We start from the raw sequence: 21,203 nt of genomic DNA, 5'->3' as shown, positions 1-21,203 counted from the left end.
TCTCAGGTTTGTTTTCTAAGTAAAATGACAGAGAAAAGCCACAGTACTTGAAAAAGCCCATTTATACAGGAATACTTCTTTTTGTCTCAGCATTACATGGGTGTGATGCTGTGAGTACTAGAGTGTTCTCAGCAGAACACTGGTGTCACCTGTGGAGCCAGGTCTATCCGATGAGACCACAACTCTCAGAGATTTCCAGATTTCTCAGAGATTTCCTGCCTAGATTTTTTTTTCTTAGATCTATAACACAAGTTCAACAACATGCATTTACTTGACTAAGATATCAAAATTATATAGAACCAACCAAATAAATGTTACAATAACATTTACATCTAATCATGAAAAAGAGCTTTCTGTATGTTTTTCTATTATTGGTCCACAGTTTTAAACATTCTTTTCTCTTAAAGTCAGATTAGCATTTTTGGTGAGTCTGGAAAAGTCCTTCTTGGCATAGAACTGATGGATTTAGGAGCACTGTTTTTCCCATCCATGGGAAATTTCATTTCATTATCAGTTGGGTAGTCGCTCCTCTGAATTACTGTGAGGATGTCGACTCACATTCAATATGGGGTCCATTTACCCTGAATTTACCATAACCACAAAGCTGCCAATGCCCAGTGCCTTGGCTGCTCCTTTGCATCTGAACAGGCCTGGATCTCAGAAATGCCAGACAGGTTGATATTGATCTTTTAAAAAATGTTATGAACAAAGGAAATATATCTGCCAACTTCCTTTACAAACAGGGTTAAATAACCAGTTGGAAACTTTTCTGAAGGTGTCACATTAAACTTTAATAATACCTGCATTTTTATGGAGCTTTTAACTTTGCAAATTGCTTTCCCATGCATTATCTCATGTTCTATTTCAATGAAACCTTGTCTAGGTTTTAGCCCTGAATTACAATGACATAGATATCACAATGTTGACATGGACTCTTCCAAAAAATTAATTATGACCATTCTGAGCAGAAATTTAGCAGGAATCTACTGGCTTCAAGAGCAAAGATTGAAAAGGGTTAACATTTTAATAATCCCTTTAGTTACCTGCTCTACAGCTTGAGATTTATAGAGCTTTTCCACCACCCTTTTTTAAGGAGAAAGTGATTTCTGTTTTTCTCCCATTCATTCTTCTAATTTCTGATTCGCTTTCTCGTTTCAAAAAATCCACAGGTGAGCCCTACCCCTGGGTGCATCCGTGCCCTCATGAAGATGCTGTATTGCCCCTACTGTCGAGGCCTTCCTTCCGTGAGACCCTGCAACAACTACTGTCTCAACGTCATGAAGGGCTGCTTGGCCAACCAGGCTGATCTCGACACAGAGTGGAATCTGTTTATAGGTAAGAGGCATTGAAACAGCTTCGAGGACAAAGGTGTGAGAACAGCACGTGGTCACCATACTTCCTGGGTAGGTTGGAAGTGCTGATGACTTGTAGAGTCTAAGAGGATTGAAAAGCAGTTCTCAGCCAATGCTAAGGGTTATTTTATATTTTCCTTCACTTTTATGCTGAAAAATTTTTTGCATAATGAAAAATCCTGTTAAAGATCCTAGAAGCCAGCTGCATTGACTCAGCTGCTCTCTGGTACAGATAAAAATAATCTTGTTGCATTCTAGTGAGTTCCTGTAAAGAAAAAGAGAAGTGAGGTAAGAACACTGTAAAAAAAAATTGTGTTATTGGCTCCTTTTTATTTGCATTACTTCAACATGGGCATAGCTATGAGTAAACAGCTCCTTCTTTCAGCTTCTGGAATGAAAATAACTCAATATTTTAGCTAAAGCATGCAAAATTCTGCTTCACTCCACTGCAAGAAGGCATCAAGCACACAGGTGGGAAACGGCCTTCCAGTCTTTGGAAGGTAGGAGGAATGAAGGCAGGGAGGGGACAGGGGAAGGACTATGAAGCACAACTCTGTTCTTGGGTTGCAGGAAGCATCCAGGGGGTGGTGCTGCCCAATGGTACTTCCCAAATAGCTACCCAAGGATAAAAGGACAGATTTTATAGGCAAGCTTCTCCCAGGAAAATGCATAGGCCTTGAAAGAGTAAATGTGTTTTCTCCCCCCTCTGTCAAATGGCCTTCAAATAAAAGTACTTTCAATTGCATTTACTGCAATTACAGAGTGACAGGCAGAGAGGCGAAAATAGCAGTGACATTCACCGGCCTCAGAGGGCCTGCATCATTTATGCAAACCTCCCAACCAGAGTGCATGAAGCAAGTCTTTTGACATCTAAGATCTGGGCAGGATAGGCAAAAGATCTTAGATGTGTTAAAATTCAGAGCGACCTTAACTCACCATGAAAAGAAGTGCTTACATTACATGCACTAAGTTTTGCCAATAAAGCCCTTGGCTAACTGGTTATTTTGCTTATGAAAGCTGAAGAAAACGGGTTTTGGGGTTTTAAAAAAAGATTTTAGAGTGGGCAAGATTCAAATGAAATTTCATCTGACAAAATCTCTGGTAATTTCAGAAAAAAATAAATTGAAATACAATTCTTTCTCTTAAGGGAGGACAAAGTAGGTTTGTAAGATCTTAGGATGCTTTATTTGAAACTAATATGTTTGAAAAATTTAATCATTAAAGGTATATTTCTAATTCCAAATAACATCATGCTTTGGTAAGATATTTGTTGTTTGCTAAGACTTCAGAGGGAGGAATGAATAATAAACTTCTTCTATAAGATTTAGATTAATTTGATACAGACAAGGTACCCTAAAAGTCCTAGCAAAAATGTTCTCTAATCAGTGACTTGTAGCATATTTTCATATTTTTAAATTAGCTTAAACCTGATAGGATTGCATAGATTCACAGCCATATAGATCACTCCTATGTTTGGTTGAAATTGCTCTAATTCCTTAGCACAGTTGAAAGTGTCATCAGGCAACCTATAACTTATTGATAAAAGTGGGCATTTGGGTTTTGTTACTTAAAGAGGAAGTGATTAAGAATGGGAATATAAGCTTTGTAATTTGTACGTGCAACATGTTATGACCTGATATTGGATTTTTTTTTTGCCTCAGTTTTCATTGTGTGCTAACATAAAACAAAGTCTTATACTTGCAATCAGTTGATTTTCTAAGATGCTAATTTGATGTGAAACTGAATGTCTGGAAAATCATTTGATCTAAAAACTAAAATGTAACCCCAGCTTGTGTTGGATGAAATTTAATGAAAAGCAAACTGATGGTTAGTCCTACATGGATGTCTCTCATGTCTTTTCTTTCCCTATCTCATTTTTATTAGTTGTAGAAGTCTCCAGGAAAACTGCTTTCTGTTTTCTGTCTCTGGTTTGGGTATGGCATTGAGAAGTGACCACCAACATACACTTCTGGAGCAAAAATATGTTCTTGCTGACACTTGCTTGGGTGTGAAGTGTTAGTTCACAACTGTATTACATGAATTAGTCAAATCTGCCAACTCCATTTTCCACAAAGGCATATCCAAGATGATAGCATTACAGTGCTCATGAATGTAGCCAGAAAGATCAATGAGCAAATCGGTCATCCAACCAAAATTATATATAATAGCCCTCTCTTTGGTAGCACCTGCAGCCCATCACTCCCGGGCTCCTGGCATCTCTAGATCAAACCCTTTATTTCTGTTGCTGTCAATTGCATTTGCCATTCTTGCCTACTACATTAATGTCCCAGTTTAGACATTTTATGGATTTCTTTTTTTTAATTATCATGCACTCATCTAAAATGTTAACAGCAGTATGCAGTCAACCATAAATAAAAGCAAGAATCAAATTGGTGGCACATTCTCATGATCTTTACAATGGCATGAATTTATTGAAAGTGATTAAAAGCTATTTAGAATTCTGCTGGTGCCTGGATCCTGTCAAAAGAAAGCCCATTCACTTAGAAAGAGGAATGTTTTAAGTGTTCAAATAAAAACCTCAGTGGTATTCCCTCCACTTCTGAAGTTCTTTAGTTTTTTTCCCTTCTTCTTCCTTTTAATTTTCGATAAAAATCAGGAGTGGAGTGTAGTCAGGATACATTTGCATTGTCCTTCCTTCCTCAAGCAAGTTCAACTCTGTGTCCGGCTCGGAGGCAGTGCTCCAAAAATTCTTGCCAAGTAATTGGTGCAGGAAAAATTAAGAACTCCACTTTTGACGTAAAAAAGTTGTTTTTTTCTCTTGAAGTTACTGACAACATTAAAGAAGATGCCACCAATCCATTTTTAAGATTTTAAAAAGCTTCCTTCCATCGCTGGCAGAACCTTTGCCTACTTTCTAGTAGCACGGGGAATCCCCAGTACGGAGCACAGCCCGGTTTCCACCTGATATTCTGAAATGAATGGGTGCACTTCACAGCCTCCTGAGCAAGGCAGAATGAGAAGGAGCCCAGAGTGGTTTCTAACCTGTACTCGCTCTTAGAAAACAGAAGGTAAGAGACAAACCGAATCTGAGGCATTAAGTCTCTGCTTAGGCGCTTATCCCAAATGCTGCTATGTAGTCACACAAAACTTATTCCACCCTTGCTTCTGAGTGTTGCCCACATGTAAAATGGATTTCTTGAAAAAGGTTTGTGTTAAGTTAAAATTTCCTAGGGGGAAACAGTGTGTGGGCAGAACTCATTTCAGTAATATCCTGAAGTTATTTGGAGTTTTTGGCATTGATAGCACTATGCCACTGATAAGAACTGTTCCCTTTAACAAGAGACTATATTGCAAATTACACCTGGGTTGTGAACAGAAAAGTCAAGGCTGAACTTCCATGGGTATAGCTCTCGTAAATCTTGCATCTACAGTACAACTGAAGATGTGTGGGTCCGACATCTGGTGCCTTCTAAGATTTTGTAGACTGTGAGAACGAGAGGGACATTTTACAAAAGAGGTTGCTGGTGTGGAAAGGCTTGGTAAAACAGGCAAAGGCAGGAGTTCTGTTACATTCTATACTATTTTTTATCCTGAAAATATTATGGGATCCTTCTTACAGCAAATATAAAAATGAGACCTTAAGACACTTCTGTTCCAATTATACAGCCTAACTTTTTAAGCTATCCCAGTTTGTAAAACCCTAATTGAGTATATTGAGTAAACTAGGCACATGCATTTTTTGCCCTTAGGCAATTTAATGCACTTAAATTAATTATAATAAATTCTAATAAAGTACAAAGATGATAAAAGCACGGGATATTAAGTGTCTACTCAGCAGGGGGACTTCACCCAGTGTAAGTAAATAGTAGGAAAGCCCTTTCTTTGCAAGTATACAATAAAACAGAAAATAAAATGGTGCTGAATTATTGTCAACTATATTTGCTGTTGCATAGCCCCAACACATCAGTTACACTATCACTCTCAGATATTTCCAAGTCTCCATGATCATTTCCATAGGTCTAAAATGATCTGTCAGTGGTTCTTAGTTATCTTTGTTTTTTCCTATGTTGAAGTCTCACCAGCATTGACACTGATTTCAACTGCTAAGATTTGGAGAATTTGTGTCATTTTTTTAATCCAAAAGAGGTTGAGTTATCTAAGGAATAGATGCCCTGCAATGTGGGGAAAAAGCCAGAAGAGAGACTTGTATTTTTGTTTTAGACTTTGGGCACTCACAGACCAGACAAACTAGTAGTATCAAACTTTCTAAGCTTTCCTTTTCCTTTCAAACCAACCAATGATTAAGTCTCAAGACAGCTCAAAGACAGAAAACTGGCATGAGAGTATCAAACAGGAAAGCAAGGTGAGCACTGTTTCTCTGCCAGGTCAAGACACCCTGCAGCGGGCACTATTCATCCCTTCATTTCTTGACATGTTTTCTGAGTGTCTGGGGATGGACCTTGCTTTGGTTTAAGCAGGGGGGATAAAGCAAAGAACTTATGAGATCCCTTCCTTCTGAGAACAGTATTCAATGTAAGTTCCTTGAATGAAATCTATGGAAACAAATAGGCAGAGAAATAAAAGGGAACACAGCAAGAAGTTACTCTAGTTTATTTTTTTTTTTTTGTAAGTGTACTCCTTTAATGGAAGTATGACTAATTCAGTAATTTAAAAATCACATATCCCTGTTGTTAATGGATTCTATGAGTGCAGGGATGGCAGAAACAAATCAGATAATGAGCCTGGTTCTTTCACTGTGACAGCTGCTATCAAGTTGTAAATTAGAGCCAGCCAAAAGGAAGCTGTGTTAGGTCAGTCAAATGACTAGTGTCATGTAATAAATGGCTACTTTGGTGCACAAATGTCTTCTTTAGAGCCTGTAAGAGTTGTTTATCCTCAACGTAATTCGTGTATGCACAACTTTGTGTTTGGGAGAAAATACTGCTAGATGAACCTTATTTGAAATCAGAAAATAAACATTTGTTTCTAGCAAATAAACGCAGGTTTCCTTTTATGAAATATGCAGGACTGGGTGCATCTCAGAAGGATATAAAATAAACACAAGTGACTATTTCAAACATTTGTACAAGACACCATCCTTTTGAAGACTTTCTTAAACACAAAATTCTGTAATATAAATCTAATAAGAAATTTTTTAGTTACAAAGAATTCCATAGTAACTATGATATGACTCAAGCTACTGATATACCCTTATATACCATGTCGTAGAAACCTCTAGACTCTAAACAAATTATTTCCTTTAGACTAAAGAAAAAGTAAAACTTAAGAATTGTATATAGCAGCAAATTTTCAAGGTTTTTTCATCTATGCATTATGTAATACAAGATCCGGTTCAGCCCCAAAACACAAGCTTTTAAATGGAGAAACAACAGCCAAAGCAATTATTTTAAAATCTGCCCTCACTGTTAGCTCAACAATGTGCTTTGGCCCTTGTGCATTCCAAAAAGCACTAAGAAAAAATTTTTAGAGAAAACAAAAATCCTGTTTTCTAATTCCAACTCCTGGCCTTCCTTTCATAGACATTGATTCAATATTTCTCACTTCTTGTGGGAATTTTCCTATATAGTGTTCTCTTGTTAATACTGTCAGAATGCATAAACAATACTAACCACTTGCTGGGGGAAAAAGACAGAAAGCAGTTGACTGGGACCCAGCAGTTTTCGCAGGTTGCATTTGTTATCAATTACCCGTTCAAAAGTGGTTTACATCAGAACTCTGCATATATGAGAACATGTTCATGTGGTGCAAGGGGTTAATGCCTTAATGGTGGCATCATGCATGGGACCCTTCAGGAAATATAGAGGCAGGCATTTCTTAGCCTCCAAGCACTTGCTAGTGCTAGTCTTGAGGCACCAATGGAAGGGAGAAGCAGGACTACAATCTCTATACTGAATCAAGCAATTTTCCCATGGATCAAAAGCAGGCAACCTACATGAAACCCAAAATTGCCTGATGTAAAATAGTCAAGAGGCCTTTCTAGGAGGAACGTATATAGGTCTTTTACCACTCAATCCCACCTCTTACTCATCCATCTATTCCTAGTTCCTACATACTCAACATCCAAATAATTTACTACTGTAATAATTGCATTTCCTCTTTGCTGATTATTATTTTCGATGTTTTATCAAGATCTCCAATTTTTTTGAGAACTGATAAGGGCAGAATTAAGTTGACTGAAAGCAGAAAATATAAAAAAAATTCAAGTTGTCTACATAATTCCTTTTGTATATGGAATTTGTCATTTAGATTTTAATGTATACTCTAATTTCCTCATTTTCCATAGATACATGGTTAATTTAATAATTATATTGGAAGATTCTTGTTTTAGTAATTGGCATCCAATTTAATAATGTGGTTTTCATTGTCATGTTCTCAGTTTCAAGCTATAACATAGGAGGTTATGTTATAACATAACCTTTTGGCATGGCAAGAAAATATATTTGATGATTTAGAATAGAATTAAATTCCAAAAGGTCCAAAAATCCAAGAAAAAAATCAAGCAGTATAAAATTAGCCCAATAATATTCTTGACAATACCAATTTCAGAAATAAGTGGAACAGGTGATAAAAATAAACTATTTTGTAGAAACTAGAAAATAAGAAATATAAAGAGAGCTAAGTAAGAGGATTGTTAAAGAAAATAATGAACAAATACAAATAGAAAATTTATAACAAGCCCATAGCCATCATAACAAACATTTCCATCATATGGTAACTGCTTAAAGAGAAGCAAGATGGTGGTGGGAGATGATTACCTCCTGAGGCATTTAGAACACTCTACAAGTACTGATTAGAATCTATACTGAAAATTCCTATTTAAATCCAATAATAAATCCTTGTGAAATGCTAGTATCTTAATTATAGTAATATTAAATGATGGTATTTGGACTTCTTCCCCACACAATAACGTTAATATACATATATTTTTAATATTGCTATTTAAAAACTCCTTTAATACATGATTATCTCAAGAATAGAGCTGATGATCTTGTCTTTCTGTTTGAGTCATTTTTGAAACGAGTTCTCATTTTCCTCAGGCTATTTCTTTAGCAGTTACAAAAGAGACTTTTGTCCAATCTTGTTCTCATCATCTCATTGTGTTTGTGGCTTGTTTATTATGAACAACACCCCAAGGAAGCAGGTATAGAACCAGGTTAGAAGAGATGCCCCCCTGTGAATTATTCTTACATTTAAAGATGTGTTTTGATTTGTTGCACTAAAGAGAGAATAGGTATAAATGTTCATGGGTAAGTTATACTTGCAAGAAACTTTAAAGTATATGAAAACTTTGAGCTTATAACTCATTTAAAAATACTGTGTATAGATGCTTCATCAGATAGCCAGGAGCGAATTTAAATTAAAATAGAGCATGAAATATACTCTGTCCTTCAAATAACAGCTTATATATAAATCCTACATGAAAAAGAGATGTCTTCATTTCTTTCTTTGCATAGATTTAAATAATTTGCTATGCTAAGAATTTTCTTTGTTATGACCTCTGAATAAGTGAAAATTAGAAAAAACAATGAAAAAATAAGTAGTTGAATATATGGCATTACCCCAAGCAGCAGTATATCTGTATTCAAGGCATTTTTGTTCTTTAAGGAGCATGAATCTTCTAGAATGATAATACTGATAATTAAGTGTCAGATAAGTTTGTCAGTATTCACTACTAAAATCTGAATGCTCAGGGAATTAACTGACTCCATGAGAGGCCCAATAGTTATATTGGGTAGAATGAGTAAGTCAGGAGATGTAAGAGAGTTTTGGCCACCCTTTGAATTGCAAGAGTTGACACAGATTCCAGGCTGGCTGAATCAAGTAGTGATCCCTGGCTACTTCAACCCAACATCTGTCTTTCCAATAATTTTATGCCAGCTCTAAGAGGTCAATGCTCTCAACGGAAGCATAGCTGCTCTTCTCTGAGGAACTTCATTGCCTTCATGAGGGACAATATTCTCAAAATCTACCAAAATTGCCTGGAATAGGCCGTTTGCAGTGCTAGATATTATGACTTTGGCCAGCATCTACCCATTCTTTAACTTCAATGTCCTTTATTATTGTTAAATTACTTCCTTGTCTTCAAAATAGTTTAATGTTCCTAACTCTTCTGACTTGACCATAACCATAGAAGTATATTCCATAGCCCAAAATCTATAGATATGACCCATGTTAATGAAGGTACTGAAATCAGCAAGGGTCCTAAGAGAGATACCTGGGAATTATCCTGTGAATATCAATACACAGTGCAATTTGAGAATGTAGATTATGGACAGGAGCTGACTTCTAAAAGATGAGAAACAAAGTAAAACTAGCATGTCTCTTCATTAGACAGTATTGCAGTATTTTCAATTGAATCCCTGAGACTAAAGTTAAAATATATGACATGTTCTGGGTAACCATATTAAGCATGTGCCTAATACTACACTTCATTGACTGAGGATCTAGATAAATACTTCTGTGATGTCACATGAAACACTGTCCTGGATAGATTATATGGTAGGTTACAAAATAAGTCTCAATGAATTAAAATAACAAAAATTGTATCCAGTCCTTCCTGAGTTTTTCCATTTGAGAATGCTTACTACTGTCTTACTACTCTCTTGTAACCACAGAAACCAAATCCTTTAGCTATGAAAGCATTGGAAGAAACTTCATTCCCCTTTCTTCATCCTGGGTCCAAATTGAAAAATGTTAGGTTAAATAATAATCATTAATATTTACTTGATACTTAAGATCAGGCAATGTTGTAATTAATTTGCACTTACAGCAACTTATTAATACAGCAAGTCTGCTACATAGTCCACATGATGATCTCTATTTTATAAATGGGAAAATAGAAACCAGAAAAGTGAAATGACCTGTCCGAAGTCCTATAACTTGTACAGTTTCAGCTCAGGATTTGGTTTAAGAGCCTGAGTTGTTAACCACTGTAGCAGTTACCTTCTACAAAGTGCTTAGGAAGTAACTCTTACTTTTTGGCTGCCTGGATTGATAGAATATACTGGGGCAGTGAGGAATTGAAGATTTGATGTTGTCAACACTCTCCAATAGAAATTTCTGTGAAGATGGATATGTCTATATTTGTGCTGTCCCATATGGTGGCCACTAGCCACATGTGGCTGTTGATTACCTGAAATGTGACTAGTGTGTCTAAATAATGGTTTTTATTTTTATTATAACTATTTTTGTTTCTGTTTTTTTATTTTCTAGCTTTATTTTGGCATGGTTGACAAAGTTTTGTATATGTGAAGTATAAAACACAGTGATATGTTATACATATACACTGTGAAGCAATTGCCACAATAAAGTCATTTTTAATTCATTCAAATTTCAGTTACTGTATGTAGTAGTGACTACTCCATGCAAGCTTAGACCCATTAAATCACCTATAATTTGCATTACATGACTTAGCATCTGAATATGTCTGATGCCCTTCAAAAATCTTTAATAGATTTCTTTTTTTGCTCTTAAATGTAGTTTAGGCACATATATGGACACTACAAAAGGAATACAAGAGAAATAAAAGCCATAAAACTTATTCCTGTGACCTGAGAAATTGTTGTTTTCCAAAGAGATTAAATGTGTGTTTTGTTTTTTTTTTAAACTTTTATTTAATGAATATAAATTTCCAAAGTACAGCTTATGGATTATAATGGCTTCCCCCCCCCATAACTTCCCTCCCACCCGCAACCCTCCCCTTTCCTGCTCCCTCTCCCCTTCCATTCACATCAAGATTCATTTTCAATTCTCTTTATATACAGAAGATCAGTTTAGTATATATTAAGTAAAGATTTCAACAGTTTGCACCCACATAGCAATACAAAGTGAAAAATACTGTTGGAGTACTAGTTATAGCATTAAATCACAATGTACAGCACATTAAGGACAGAGATCCTACATGATATTTTTAAAAAATTGATTAATTTTCTATGCAATGTCCAATTTAAATGTGTGTTTTCAAAATAGAGTCTGGTTAACTGGAGAAGGCATAAGGCTCTAGTCCATGAGTTTGTGTCACGACTCTGCTGTTTATAATCTGCGTGACTTGAGGGCCATTATTTAACCTTCATAAATCTTTGTGTTCTCATCAATAAACCACAGATAACAGTATCTACCTCTTGACCTGGTGAAGACTAAGTTAGATAATGCAAGTAAATCACCCAAGGACAGATATGTCCTCAGAAGTAGTGCCGAGGAAAGACGCAATGTGGATCCCTGCTCAGATGAACAACCTGCTGATGTCTGAGCAGAAAACAGAAACAAGAAAGTAGGAAGCAACACAATAGGCAAGCAGGTAGGAAACCATCAGGACGCCAGAAACATGTGAACTAAAGAGGCGACAAAGACAAACTGAAAACCAAAGGAAAACGGCCAGATGCAATTAATCAGTAGGAACTGAAGGGAGACAATTAGAATGAGTGTATTAGTTCCTGGGCAGACAGGACCCGTTCCAAAAAAGATAGACTTGCTCCAGCTCAGATGAATAAGCTCAGATACAGCGTGGGAAAAAGAGTGGTAGGAAGGTAAGAATCAGCATGATGCTCTTAAGAGCTTGAGAGGGAGCCAGTCAAGCTGAGGTAGGTGTATGTGCTGGTGTGTCCTGAGAGGTAAGTTAACCAGTACTGGATTGGGGAAATTTAAAAGCCAGGCCAAATACTTTCTTTTGGCTTATAGGCAATAATAAGTCACAGAGCTTTTTAAATTCAGAGAATGGCAGGATCTAAGCAGTAATCTGACAAATAAGTAAAAGATGAATTCAAATGGAAAAAACTAGTGTAGTGAAACCAGATAGTTCATCTTACAAGTCATAGAAGAAGAAAGGAAGACAGCAATAATGGTAGAGTTGGATGTCAAAATTTCTGGGACTTTATGTCTAAAAGTAGGTAACTAAATGCAAAGTGCAAAGAAGACATCAGACATGACTGAGATAAGCACCCAGGAGAAAGATGGTACTGTGTGTAAGAAGTTAGACTAGGAAATGGGAAACAGGGATTTCTTCAATATATTTAGGACTTGTTGGGTGTAAGAAACAACGGAAATAAAAATGGAAATGTTGAATCAGATATTGAAAATGGTGATGTTCCATATTCCTGGAGCAGGAACTAAAATGGGAGGAACCACTGGAGGGTTTCCATAGCCTAAAGGGCTCTGTGGACAACTTCTCCAATCAGCTCTTGACCAGTTGATCCCAGATCTTCACCTCCTGGGCTTCACACAGGTGCCTGCACATCCCTCCCCTATGAAATTACACTGCCCTTACCCTTTGGTTATAAACATTTAATAAGCTACTCATGACTATATACTCAACAGGTGAACTTAGACTTAAACTCCCCAGTCTCTTTCATGAAGTACAGCTAGTGCCAACTGTGCAAATAAGAGAATGCCTACATAATGCTTCATCAGAGGCATGCCTTGATTGCTACCCAAAATTTATTTTTCTCAGATCCCTTGGTGGTCATATTTGTCATCTACATTGACATTTTATAAATGCAGTCAGTCCTAGTGGAAATTTATTTCTATTGGTTTTGACTTTTGCAATCATCAATGCATGAAATCTAGGATTACTTAGTTCACTTCTGACCATTGCCATGTTCTGAATTTCAAGTTCAGACATGCAGTTTTTCAATTTCACAAAATCCTTCCCCCAGGGTCATTCATTTCCTTCACTCACAAGAATGTCATGTATCAAAAAGCAGTCCCTTATTTCATCGCATGCTCTATGGCCTGATTGTCACACACACACACACACACACAAAAAAAAACTCAACATGTAAAGACAAATGTAACTTCCTCACTGGTTTCTGGATGCTACAGTTCCCCAAGGAACAACACAAATACACAATGCAACTTTTGCAATGCAACACTTGAAGGAACAGTGAGACTTTTTTGAATCCCATATTGCCAAGTTACTGATTTAAGAATGCCCTAGAGTATATATTATTTCTCCAAACCACTACACTGACTTTTGTCAAATGCTTTTTTGCTTAGCCCATTAAAGGTGAAAACCATGAAATATTATTTGATTTGTAACCCAAGAAAATGCCCTACAACCACCTGTCCCTCTTTGGAAATCTGCCAGAACAAAGTGAGAGGAAAGGTCAAAACTGCAAACAGTAATTTGAGGCAGCAGCATGGGGCGCAGATCAGAGATTGAACCTATGGGCTACATTCCATCTTCTGGTCTCTTCATGAAGATTTATGTTTATTTTTCTTAACCCATGTGGGAGTCGTAGGATTTGAGATCAAAACTTCAAACTTTAATAATGGCTATGTAACATTTAAAAATATAAAAATTAACATCTTGAGTAATTATTACATTTCCTTTGAACTCAGTTTGGAGAAGTTAGTTTCAGGATACATATAATGTCCACATAGGATTGATAGATATTCAAAGCCATCACACTTGAGCACCTTTAGATTTTTTGAAACCTTGCTTTAATTCTCTGGTGTTATACATTTACTCTTCTCCATGTTGACCTGTCATCATGTAACATCACATTGCTTTTGTTTATCATAAATTTGTTAAACCTTAAAATGTAAGACAAGAAATGTTGAATTTAGAGTTACTGCTGGGAAGTTTTAAGATGTATAAATTAGCCATTTGGAAATGCAAAGTATTAATAAGACTCATTCACTCATTCAATAAATCAATTACAAGATCAAAGTCATATTCTTTAATGTGAAACTTCCCAATCCAGCCAAGGAAGCTACTTGAGAACTTCAGTGACAGGACAGGAACACATCTGTGATCCTGCCCCAAAAAATTTATATCCATTTACATAGGAAAATTTCAGTAATTTGTATTAATTGGGAGGGCAAGGACACACATGTCAAAGTAATACTTCTAGAAGGCATTTGGGGACTTAGTTTCAGATTTAGTGTTGTCTTTTTAGTGAATACCTATTATCTGCCAGGTAATACCCTATATGATCTTTTTGCATTTAAGAAATAAGAGATTTGATATGCCATTTTTATTTAGAGTTTTCTCTTTTTCATTTAGAAATCTCAACATTCTAAACATACACAGTCTTTTTTGATGATTATTTACAAGGACGCTTTTAGTTATGCCATTATTTGTATAGAGGATTCTTAATAGATATGCATTAAATTTTATAGATGATATATCCCAGTTACTATGCTAAGAAATAACTTTAACAATGGTTATTCTCCAAATCTGACCTGCCTGAAATCAAATTATTTTTAACCTTTATAAATAATTTTCAACTTATAAAAAATGCAGAAATAGTGCAGTTCACATAGACCTGCTACTCACCTTAGCATCACACATACATAGAGCACAGTCATCAAAACCAGAAAAGGAACACTGATACAATGCTGTTAACTAAAGTGCACATCTGATTCTAGTACGGCAGTTCATCTTCTGACACTCTTTCCATGCATCAGAACCCCAGTGCATTTATGCTAATCTCTTCGGTCGTCTCCAATCTTGGACAGCTCCCCAAATTTCCTTATCCTTGGAGCATGCCCATTTGGATGAACACCTGCCAGTTACTTTTCAGAATGTCTCTCAGCTTGGATTTGTGTGATAGTCTCTAGTATCTGCTGGACTCCTTTACTCTGAGGTTATTATTTTTCCCTTTTGTTGGTGTTGCATATTTTAGGGAGGATACTTTTATGAGCTCATTTTTTGTTGTGGTTCTGTGAGTATAGCTCAATAAAATTGTCATGTATTTTTCTGATCATATTTTTCCAGGTTTATACACTGGGAGCTCCTTCAGTCAGATCCTATGTTCTTTAGACATGGTCTCCATCTTTTTGGAGTGCTTTGTCATTTTTTGCCATCATGAGACATTCCAGGATTTTTTTTATGTTTTTCCTGCTCCAGTCCCATAAGCAACATCTTTTCCAAGGAGCCCTGGTTTCTTCTACTGAACAATGGTATAGAAACCAAGGCTGGACATGAGATATGTTCATTGCTACTGGAGTGGCATTGCTATTACACCTTCCCTGCAAACAGAGCTAGGAAATGCGTGTATGTGTATAATTCCACACAGAGTCACAGTTGATATTTATTTATTTATTGAATATATGTATGTACATCCAGGAGTTCACACTGATGCTGGTTCAATACCACAAAATTCATTCCAGCCTTCTCTCTTTCCTTATTTGTAACATTTTTTTTGTCCAATGGTGAGAAACCTGGCTCTTGTGACCTATTACATACATCAATTAGAGTTGCTAGCCCATCCCCACCTGCAAAATGTGTTTACTAACTAGAATAGAGTATTTATGTTCAATTCATTTTGTATTTAGATTGGTAGTATCCAGTCAACATAGTTTTTTCAAAGGTACCTAGATTAGTTATATCCCTCCCCTCTTCTTTAATATGAGTATTCTTATTGATAATAGAATTAGGTTCATTTGTTACTATTTGCATTTCAGCTTAGGTTCTTCTACATCCCTGTTAATTGTAGAGTGGTTTGTAAACTACACTCTTACAAAACATATTTTTAGAAGTGTGATTTTCTCCATATCCCTCCTTAATCCATAACCTTTTATACCTTTTCTCTTTTTCCCATACACCCCCTGCTGATTGGTTAATCTCTTTAAAAGTTCTGGTTTATTTTTGTGTGCTTGTATAGTTTTATTTTTGTTGGAAAAAAAAAACCAGTAGATCCATGTGTATTTGCTTATGACTCCCTTTTTTATTGCAAGAAAGACAGCATGCTATAGATACTCCCTTACACTGCCTGCTTTCACTTGAGAACCTCATTCTGGATCTGTTCGTAGAACTCTTCCTCTTTCCTTTTCACATGTGCATAGTACATCATCATCAGATGGATCATCATTTAGCAGTACTGTTTCTAACATGCTACTATTGAAAAGCATGCAACGATGGTTAACTCAGTTTATGTATGTTTTTCCACTATTGGGGGTATATTTTCAGGGTAGATTCCCTAAACTTTTGCTGAGGCAAAAGATAAATGTGTAGATGGTATTGTTAAGTATTATCAAATTTTCCTCCAGAAAACTTGTACCAGTTTCCATTCCTACCAGCCACATGCAAAAATATCCATTTCTCCACAAACTCACCAACAGAAGATGCTGTCAGATATTATAATTTTTTTCCAGTCTGAAAGACGAGAAATGATATCAACTTGTTTTTAATTTAATGTTGCTTTAGTCACTTTAATACTGTTTAAATAAGTTATTTTTTTTAAAATAGTATATTCATACTAAGGTAATTCAGAAAAATTCTTAATGGGGTAAATATCAAAGTGACATATATCTGTATATGTTAATTCATGAGTAGACTTCTATTCTGGCAGATGAGTGTAGGTACATGTATTTTTAAATAATAGTTTTGAGTGTTAGGGAACTATGTTCACTATTTCCTAAACTCTCATGATATTTCTGGACTGTATCACAAATGTTTACTGTTGTAGAACTCTAAGAGATAAGTACGAGCATATGAGGAATTCAGACTGTAATTACAGCAATTATGGAAAAGAAATTTACTGATTATATAAATTGAACACATTTCAAATAGAGAGATCATAAAAGACAAGCAGGATATTGAAAATAAATATTTTGGGAGCTAGGAAATTGCTTGTTAAATACACGTTTCAAATGTAAATATCTGGTTAACATTTGTATCATTTGGTTTCCTAGAATTTAAGACCATCATTTTTTTTTTTTTTTTTTGGCTAAAAAAAAACAAATAAATGTTAAAATGATCAAGTATTTGCAGATCTTCTTGTCCATCTGGTAGTATGAAACATCTTTAAAAAATTTTCATTTTGTGATTATCTGGTTAAAATAAGACTGAATACTGCAGAATAATAATTGCTAACCATAGAAATAGGTCAAGCACTTTAGGGAATGAACCTTTCTGGAACACAGTGAGAATATTTAAGATGCATACAAAACTAGATAAAGGGGAAAGGACATGGACAAAGATAAGGCATAGCCCCAGCTCAGGAGGAAAGTGAGCCTTGGGATTTTGAGATGATGCCATCAGCCAGAGACCAGAGCAGGATGCATAGCCAGGATTGTCAGACACAGCGCCCAGGCTACATTTCCCCACAGCTCTAACCTCCACCAGCGGATTGCCAAGGAAAACAAATCTGCCGTGCTCAAGGGTCCTAGAAGAAGTGGTCTCCGTGGCCCACCACCAGATTCGCAGTATTCAGTTGAAGTATTCAAAGTGACCACAAACCTGGTTTTTATTGGTTCTTGATCAAACAAAAAACATTTAGAAGATGTTGCACATCTTCCAGTTGGCTCTATGATGCTTTTCTGAATGATAGCACTGAAGGCTGGGTTGTGTTCTTTCAAATATTTGTGTAGTTGCTTATAAAAAAAATTATACTTTGGAGGGTTACGAGCCATCAACACTACAGGGTTTTATAGGAATCAGCTGGGTTGAGTTCACTAAGGGACTTGGATGTACAGTGATCAAAGGACTCTACCACATCACACAGGATTTCCTAAAGGGTCTCAGAACAGAGTCAGCAACTAGTGTGACTTAATCTAATGGCAAATGCAATTATCATAAGCAATCATTTTTCTCTCATTGCTTTGACCCATGTGACTGTCAGAGCAGCCTGCCTTTATTTCTTAGAACATGAGATTTTTATTATTACACCTTATCCCTGGAGTCATCTCACTTTCCACTTTTCTAAATTTCTCTTTCATTTATGTTCTTTTCTTGTGTTTGTGTTTCCATCCACCAGTCAAGTCGAGTTTTCAATGAGGTTCAACTTAAGCAAACCTGCTCTGCAGGCCCTTGGGCAAATTGCTGGAGATTTCTCATCTCATTAGTAATGAAGTACCTGCCTTTCTTAGTTGCCAGGATTAGAAGTAGTGTGTGAAAGCTGTGTGATATAATACAAGTTCACTAAATAGTCGCCATGATTAGTTGCCACTGAGAAGTTGGGGGGTTGTACTTCCAAAAAATAAGTTTAAAGATGAGAAAACAAAGTAAAATCTGTAGTGAATTTTCTATGAATTCTGAATTATACAAAGGTTCTCCAAAAAGTTAATGGAAATGCATGTTATGAAAACCTATGCATGCATTTCAAAGTTCTTTGCACCAAAATAAACTTGTCTTTGAATTCCATTTTCCCATGGTATCCTTGAATTTCCACTGTATTTTCATGAATCTGTTTGAATGGCATTAAGGACTATAAAGATCTAATTAGGAAGCCAGGAATTCCTTCCTATATTTTTGAGCAATGGGTCCAACTTATGATGACATTGAATATTTCTGTGTGTATTATTACTCCTGAATAATGTTAAAGAACAATAATAGGAAGCAACAACTCACAGGATTGCTAAAAATCAGTTTTCCAGATAACAAATGAGCAGTAGGATTTGACTAAAGTATTTGAATGCATTGTTTTTCCCACTGCTCTGAAATACTGATGAATGGAATAAAGAGAGATCATAGCCTTTAACAAAAGCTTGGGAAGGCTGTTGGATGCAGTGGTTAAGATACCAGTTAGGAAGCTTATATCCTATCCTAGAGTGTCAGGTTCAAGTCCTGGCTGGCTCCTGATTCCAGCCTCTTGCTAACGCCTAATAAGGGAGGCTGCAGATGATGGCTCAAGTAGTAGGGCGCCAGCTTCCGGGCATTTGGGAGCAAACCAGCAAGTGGGAGGTCTTCCCTTCTTTCTCTTTGTGACTCTCTGCCTCTCAAACAACTAAAATAGATAAAAATAAAAACCGCATCCCATATTGGTGTGCTAGGTTTCAGTCCTGGGTACTCTGTTTCTGGTTCAAATTCCTGCCAGTGAGCACCCTGGGAGACAGCAGGTGATGTCTCCTATCATCCACGTGGGAGACCAGGATTGAGTTCTGTGCTCCTGGTTTCTGCTTGACTCACGAGCTCTGGCTGTGAGAGCATTTGGATAGTGAACCAGCATAAGGAAGCTGCCTCTACCTCTTTCTTTCTTTCTCTCTATATATTTGACTTTCAAATAAATGAAAGTAAATAACTAGAAACATTTTTAAAAGCCAGCTTGTTGAATTTATTAAATAGAAATAAATTCTGGAGTTCAAATAACCAGTGATAGCCTGTTTCTTTCCATTCCTTCAATTATTTTTTCCTTGGTTGTGACAAAGCATTAATTAGGGTTGCATTCTCTGATCTTCTTTTACCTACTAAAGCCAAAACGTATGAGAAGAAAATTATGTAAAAAGTATCAAGAGTCTTAATGTTCCACTAAAGCAAATAATATATAATGATTTTAGGAATAATATGTGTTGAGAAATTTCCACTTAAGTTTGCAAATATTGTTGGGCACATGCCAATGTAGTAAATACAAATATCCATTATAATAAAGAAAACTGTTTTTGCAAGGTGTAAATGGTCTTTGCCAAGCAGATTTAATCAGTGTTACTTGAAAGGCTCTTTAAATTATCATACCAGATGCCAGAAAAATATCACCCTTGCATATTTACATAACACTTTGTTTACCCACATTTCTTCATTGAATTCTCAATAACTTTAGAAACTAACCATGCCTCAGAATGGAAGTATTTGCTCAAATCACACAGCATCTGACTCAAAGGCCACAGTTGATAGACAATCCCTGAATTTAGCTAAAGCATTTTTAAAATAAGATGTTTGTATCACAGATTTACTTCAGATAATTAGGGAAGTAACACTTGAGACATATTTTAAATATTTCTTCTGACAAAAGTTGGTATTTTTCTTTCAACTCATTCTAATAAAACAAAAAAATCTTCCCAGGAAGAAAGGGCAAAGTTCCTTCTGTAGGAGTCATCTGTAGGAAAAGCAGGAAGATACGAGAGCTACAGGAGACTAGAGCAAAGGTGAAGCCATGGAGACTCTTAAGGAGTAGAAAAAGGCAACTATGCAGAGGCTTTGCATACCTTTAGGCATACGAATACATGAAGGGCTCATGGCAAGAAAAAAGCATAGTACTGAATGCAAGAATGAAGAGTTATGGATATAGTTTTGCAACCTTAGGAAGAATTGTAGGGATGACATAGTGGTGTCAAAAATAGCACTTGATTAAGCAATGTCATTGATTTTTCCCTAGAACAAGAGGCACAGAAATTAGAAACCAGGACAAGTGAAGTTAGTGCTGGGTGACACAGGAAAGGCCTGAATTGCAAGAGAGAAGGAAGAAAGGCAACAAGTTTGGAGATCAGCAAGTAACACTGTTTATTTTCTCTGTGGAATATTTACCCATCAGATTAAACACTAATTCACTAATTTGTTAAAGCTTCATTAGCTGTTTCCTGTATGCCTGGCCTTCGCTAGATGCTGTTAGATTAAGGAGAAAAGTGCAAGACAGAATTTTTACCAACAGGAACCTCAGAATTTAGAGGTGGACTAAGTAGACAATGCCAGTGTGGTCTGGTCCCAAGAGAAGTGCCTAATTCTGGTGGACAGATGACAACAGGAAGACCTGGCTTCTGACTTGACCCCTATCATTTTGATCCTGCCCCCTTCCAGCCCTGGACCCCCAGGGTCCTTCCAGTGCTTTGGAATGGTATGGCTTTGTTGTCTGTATAGACCTACTTGGAGTGCTATTTCCCCTGTGGCTGTGTGTCTGCTGCTCATAGTTTTCCTAGGACACCTGGCACCTGATCCAGCCAACCCAACATGCTGTGGAGTGTGCAGACCTGAGATCTGCTTCTAGTTCTTTCTTTAATATGTTTATTGTTTTATATTTGAAAGGCATGGAGAGGGAAAAGGCGAGCAGAGACAGAGATGGGGTAGGGGGCAGTATTTCTGTAGAAGTCTCTGCAGCTGGTTCACTCCCCAAATACCAGCAACAGCCAGGCTGTAGCCAGGAGCCCAGAACTCAATACTGGTGTCCTTCGTAGGTGTGAGGGACACAAGTTAATGAGCCGTCATCTGCTGTGCTC

General features: G+C 36.5%; 1 protein-coding gene across 1 annotated transcript in view; it reads left to right on the top strand.

Moving 5' to 3' along the window:
• The window catches only part of GPC6 (glypican 6), a 1,223,803-nt gene that overhangs the window by 815,125 nt on the left and 387,475 nt on the right, over positions 1–21,203 (top strand). The window contains exon 4 of the mRNA XM_062194034.1: positions 1,170–1,335. Coding sequence (XP_062050018.1) covers positions 1,170–1,335 — 166 coding nt within the window. The remainder of the gene's footprint in view (positions 1–1,169; positions 1,336–21,203) is intronic.

This window comes from Lepus europaeus, chromosome 6 (assembly GCF_033115175.1).
Source record: "Lepus europaeus isolate LE1 chromosome 6, mLepTim1.pri, whole genome shotgun sequence".
Classification (NCBI taxonomy): domain Eukaryota; kingdom Metazoa; phylum Chordata; class Mammalia; order Lagomorpha; family Leporidae; genus Lepus; species Lepus europaeus.
This window is presented reverse-complemented; position numbering and strand designations above follow the sequence as displayed.